The 6,041-nt window shown below is 45.4% G+C and overlaps 1 protein-coding gene across 1 annotated transcript in view; it reads right to left on the reverse strand.

Annotated features, from left to right (window-relative positions):
• The window catches only part of CERK (ceramide kinase), a 45,575-nt gene extending 39,834 nt beyond the window's left edge, over window positions 1-5,741 (reverse strand). Inside the window, exon 1 of the mRNA XM_049813946.1 lies at window positions 5,471-5,741. Coding sequence (XP_049669903.1) covers window positions 5,471-5,609 — 139 coding nt within the window. The 5' untranslated portion in view covers window positions 5,610-5,741. The remainder of the gene's footprint in view (window positions 1-5,470) is intronic.
• Window positions 5,742-6,041: the final 300 nt, after the last annotated feature.

Genomic DNA, 6,041 nt, shown 5'->3' on the forward strand with positions numbered 1-6,041 from the left:
GTACATCATCACTGTCTGCCACTCCCACGCAACACTTACTGAGTTTATACGCAAACTCACTCAGAACCTCAGTCAAGATCTGTTCATTCATCATTGCCAGCTATGTATCTTACGGGCCAAATTCCTCCCTCAGAAATGTGTTAGCTCAAAGCAACACAGACATGTGCAAAAGCATAAACACACCACTGATCACAGCATTAGGTTTATTCTTAAAATTCAGCTCAGGCCCACAGATGCAGTGGCATTCAAAATTAATTTATTAGTATGCTCTTGTGACTTAAAAATAGTAACAGCTAAAAAGCTGGGGTGCAGATTTAAAGTATTTTTTCAGTCACTTTGAAAACTAATTTACTGCTAGAGACCACATGAGTGATAAGTTATCTTGGCCTAAGTTTAAGCTTTGCCTTCACCTAAGAGCAAGAAAACAAGAATGTTTTCCATCAGAAGGCACACTGCATTATATTGATCATGCACTACAGAAAGCTGTGTCTGATAAAGACCAGAATAAGAGAAAATGATGGATAGGGATATAGAGCAGAATTACAGGCAATTCACATCCTGGGGGAAGGGTAAGAAAAAAAGGTATCATGACTAAATGATTTAATTCAAAACTGTGGAAGAGTCACAGAAACATCTGAAGGTCATGATCTAACAATATACAACCATCTATAGGGAAATCGGCTTTTTTATTATTTATTTATTTAAATAAATCTTCAAGTACTTTGTAAACCAATAGACAATAGTTCTGTTCCTACTATGATCAGACACACCGTTGCTACTTCACATCACATATCTGAATTTGAATCAAATCACAGCAATTTGAACTTGGATCAGTTTGCATATTTAAATCGTACTACTGAATGTTTTCCCATTGATTTTTTTCATTTCCAAATTAAATCTTTTCAACTCAACTATGAATATTTTAATGATAAAGCAAGAAATAAGATGCACTTCCTTCACCTTAAGGGAAAAAAACAAACACCAAAGAGCTGTATGGTTAAAAACATGTACTATTTAATGTAGTATGCATCTACATTTGAATAATGTATCTTCCAAGATGACACATTCCAAAGAAGCAATGCCTTCTAGAGCTATTATTCCCCACACCCTACTGGTTCAGTGTGGATGCTGGAAGTGGAAACTGCCTAGAGAAAAAACACAGTTCAGATTTCTGCACATGCCCATTGCCAGTTGATAACAACTGATTAAAAATGACCTTGACTAAGGATATGCCAACACATTACAGGTGCCGGACAGACCCTGTTTCCAAGCAGGCCCACCTCTGCTGTCTTAGTACTGTGTTTATCAAACTACACCATTCTTTAGAATCCACAACTTGAGAATGGCATCGGTCTTGTGCACACTAGTACTGAGGCTTCCTTAAGTGGTTGTTTTGAGGGGAAAGCTGGAAAAGACACACTGAGGGAGGAGAATTCTGAAGGAAGAAATAGAAGGGTTGAAAGAAAGTGCACACAGTAAGTGAAGGCATACAATTCGGAGCCTAGTTTGATCATCCCCTTCATGCTCATGCTTTACAAATAAAAAACCCAGAAAAATGACAAGAGAATCTCATTCTGCGTTTGTAATGCCTTAGGGCCAGGCACAATACTATCTTAGCCAATACCTCTAAATTACCTGTAAGTACATATGTACAATATATAATCTGCTATGAAATTTGGTACACAAAGTTTTATCATGTGTTATGTGAGAAAAACCGGATTGTTCCATCAACACGAGTATATAAAACAATGCATCTGCCCAGCTTTGCATTTGTTACTTATTATTAATAACTAAATCTCATGGAGAAACGTTTCAAGGTTGAAAAATAACATTCTTCAGAACATTTGAAGATGAAGGCACACCTAGGAAAAAAGGTGCATAGCTAAAAGTAACAGAGAAACACATGAAAAATTTCAGGTAAAACTGTTCCCTCTAAGTTCAAACAAGTCTAACCAACCAAAGAATAGGAAAGGGGAACCTCATTACACTGAGGACAGAACTTGAAAATATAATGCTGTTCAACAAGGTCTAACAGTAGGAAAGGAAGTTAAACAGTATTTAGGATTTAAGGTTTTGAAAACACACCATAACTTGAACAAACATTTGATGTTATTGTTATTGTCGGTATCTTCTCAATGACAGCATGAAAAATAATTCTCCTGAATTAATACTTCTTTCTTCACAAAATGCATTTTGACAGAATGGGTTTAAATATATATTAATATCATTGTACAAACATGAGAAAACACAAGAATCTCCTCATATTCTGTAAAACTATATTTGCCTAGACAGTAGTACAAAGTCTCTGTTGTTGCCTATCTATTCCTGAATTTGGATTCAACAGGGAGCGTAGATATTTCAACATTTCTACAATACACCTAACTAAAGCTCTAGTTCCCTACCTTTCAAAGTCTGAAAACCTTGACAAAATATATACCAAACCATTTTTACTTATGTAGCTAAATCCAAGACAGTAATAAATACTCAGAAAATAAGTAGCCTTCACTGAGTTTTTTCAGTTTAAAGACAGCTGTTTCACTGTAGTAACTACCCATTAAACAAAAAATATAGCACTTTTATACTGCATAATTAAGTCTGTATTTAGGCTTAATGCACAGTAGTCACGTAGTCAAAGGCTAAATTGTAGAAAGATACCAATCTTGGTCAAGCAACTCCTCTGAAATTACATGCTTCTAACTAACCATCTTCCATATTATAAAGTTTATTTATATACTGTCATGTACACTGCTCATATTTCCAAAATAATTGTAGAGAGCACATTGAGCCATCCCAGGTCTTAAAAGAGCTTAAAGAAAAACAGGGCAGCAATAATATAAAACTGTGATGGTATTAAAGCACAAGTGCAGGAAACGCATGAATTAATCAGGCTGTTAAGAAGAAGAGGTACATCATCAATTGCATTGCTCTCTACATAAGTTACACCTGTGCCTCCAGAACACTTAGGCATTTTTGTTCTCCCACCCTCCCTTTTCTCTCCTGATTCCACATCGTATTTTTTCAAAATCTTGTAAATAGCTGTGCTACAGAACAGCAACCACATTCAGTAACCAGACTTGCCTCCAAAGGAATCTCCAACTGTGTACCACTTCAGAAACTGCCTCAGAAAGAGTCTGGTCTACTATGTCTCACTCTCCTTCCGCCATTCTCGGCATTCTGACATCTACTTTGGAACAGGCTTCACGACAGGTTCATAATCTTTTTGGCCCACCAGGAGTAAGTCGGGAAAAATTACAACTTACAAAGTTGGAAAAACCTAACACTCTAAGCAGTTGTAAACTTTGGAGTGCTAGTAAGAGAGCTAGTGTGATTTTGTGGCACTCTTGCATGGTCTTAAGTCAGTCATCACACAGTAGAATGGAGCTCCCATTGAACTTGCTCTAGCCTACAAATAAGTCAGCTGGTAACTTTACAAAGGCATTTTTAGAAGGATTTTGCACAAGTCAACAAAATTTTCTCCAAAGCAGGGGCTAACTCTACCCAGTGGAAGCAACTGTTCCAAAAGGCTGTAAAACTTTGTATTTTAAATTTAAGGTCCAGATACCTTTCTTTAGACTCATTTTATTTCGTTTTGAAAAGTATACAGCTTATTTTTCACGCCAATATATTAAGCTCAGCAGAATTAAAGAACTAATCTGTCTTCAAAGTCTTAGGTTCATTTAGCTGCGCATCTGAATTAAGTTGAAGAATTTTCAAATACATTTTCAGCAGTACTGCTGATAAAAACTAGATTATGTCAAGTTGTATTCGCACAATAGCAGAGGAATGATAACAAATTCCATTCTTATGTTACTGTGACTAAGAGATGTATTTAACACATGACCAATTCTCAGTATGTAGGCTACAACATCAAATTCTTACAGTTCTTTTTGAGTTCTCCCTCTCCCTTTTCTCTCACCTTTTTTCAAAAAGCCTCAAGCCAATAAGATATTATGATAAAATCAGGAAAATATTTAAGAAAGTTACACAGTAAGAAGGGAAGAACTATTTAACTATGTAAGTTTGCGAACTTGCCTGGGACCGGAGACATCTATATTCGAACCTTTCTCAGATAAGCTTCTAGTCAACCTTTCTATTATTAGTTTCCCTCTGTCTCAGTTCTTCCAACCTCTAAAATGAGGGTGACAGCAGTTTTCCACTCTACAGCAGGTGCCATGAAAAGGACATTACACATTTTCAGATGTTCACACACCATGCCGATAGGGCTATATTAATAATGAGAATAATTACTACATAAAAAACCCAAGGTCAAAGACTCTGATAAAATCCTACCTAAAGTGTAGTAGACAGCTTGATATACTGTATGTGCAGACTTTTGCAGAAATTATCCTGAAATTTTGTCAGGTAACTTCATCAGTAACCTCTTCCACTTGCAGTTTTGTAAGTTGGCACTATTCTAATCGCAGAAAAGGGGAACTATAAACAGCTTTATTACCCCAGTACAAACTATTAGCCTACATTAAATATTTAACTCGCAAAAGTTAAAACGTTCTTCGGAAATTTCCACGAAGCCCTTAATAAAGCAAAGAGCTTTAAAAAAACATCATTTGAAAAAGAAAAAAAAAAAGCAATTGCCTGAAACGCTGCCTCAGTATGAAAGTGTTTTTAAGCACAACTAAGTCATGTAACTAAAAATAAAAAAGTTGCTTTCAAAGTACTGCAAGTCTACCACGTCCTGCTGCGATTACTTTGAATACAAGGTTACAAGCCACGCAGACTGCGACCCGCTCGCGGCGCCAAGAAACAATGGGGTTCAGCTACACAAATCCGCGCTCTCCTCGTCCAGCTGCAGGGACAGGTTTCCCTCCTTTGTTACCCCGCGCACGCTCCGAACAGATGCTGAAGCTGCCGTCTCCGCAAAGCGGGCAACTCGCCGCACTCGCGCTCCCCGCGAGCAGCCCCCAGCTTCGTCCCGAAGCGCACAAGGCGATTAACCGGCGGACGCGCCGGGCGCAGCCGGCTCTCCGCCGGCCACAGTCCTGCCGCCGCTGCGGCTTCCCCGCTCCGGCGCCGCCCGGCCCGGCCCGGCGAGCGATGAAGCCGCCCTCCCTCTTCCGCCGCCGGACTCTGAACCCCAGAGGCGCCGGCTGCTGCGGGCGCCGGCTGCCGCCGACTGCCGCCCTTCCTCCGCCGGGCGAAAAGGCGCCCGAGTCCAGGAAACGCGGCGCTCCGAAAGCCCAACGTGCTCCGAGCCGACCACAACCGCACGCCGCCGCCGTGAGACCGGCTCCGGCAGCGCCCCGGCGGGGGCAGGGCCGGCCGCAGGCCGTCCCCGCCGGCGTCCGTGCCCGAAGCCGCGCTGCCCCACGCCGCCGGGGACGTCGCAAAGGCCCTTGCCGCGCCGCTGAGGAGAGGCGGCCCCTCGGGCGGCCGCGGCAGGTGCGCTAACGGCCGGCCGGCCGCCCGCCCGCCCGCCACGGCCCGGCCCGGCGCTCCGCTCCACTCCACTCACCGCCGCCGCGGCGCGGCGGGCGCAGGTCGCGCCAGGCCAGCCGCCCCCGCTCCTCGTCTAAGGTGACCTCCCAGGAGCGCTGCCCCAGCCCCAGCGAGGAAACCAGCCGGGGCCGCCGGCCTCCCGGGAGCTGCTCCATGGCCGCCGAGAGCCCGGGCCCGCCGCAGCCCGCTACCGCATGGCGTCAGCGGAGCGGGCGGCCGCCGCGGGACAGGCCCGGCAGCTAACGGCACCGCTCGCCCGCCGCTAGCCGGCCTGTCCCCGGGGCGGGGCGGGGCGCGGCGTCAGCGGCTACGCCAGCGCCGCCGGGGCGGGGCCTTGGGGGGGGGCCGCGCGGCTCCCCCGCCGGGACGCCTGGCTCCGCCGCCCGGGGCGGCCCTCGCCGGCCTTCGCGGGCAGGCTGCCCGGTGCTGCGGGGGAGCGGAGGCGGCGGAGGCGCAGGCCCCGACCCGCTCTGCCTCCTCACCCCGGGGCGACAGCCAGGTGCTCTGCGGCCCGCAGCGGAGGCTGGCCCGGCCGGAGCCCCTGGGCCGGGCCGGCACGCGCGAAGCACCGGCGCCACGGCCGTGGC

This window comes from Accipiter gentilis, chromosome 11 (assembly GCF_929443795.1).
Source record: "Accipiter gentilis chromosome 11, bAccGen1.1, whole genome shotgun sequence".
Lineage (NCBI taxonomy): Eukaryota > Metazoa > Chordata > Aves > Accipitriformes > Accipitridae > Astur > Astur gentilis.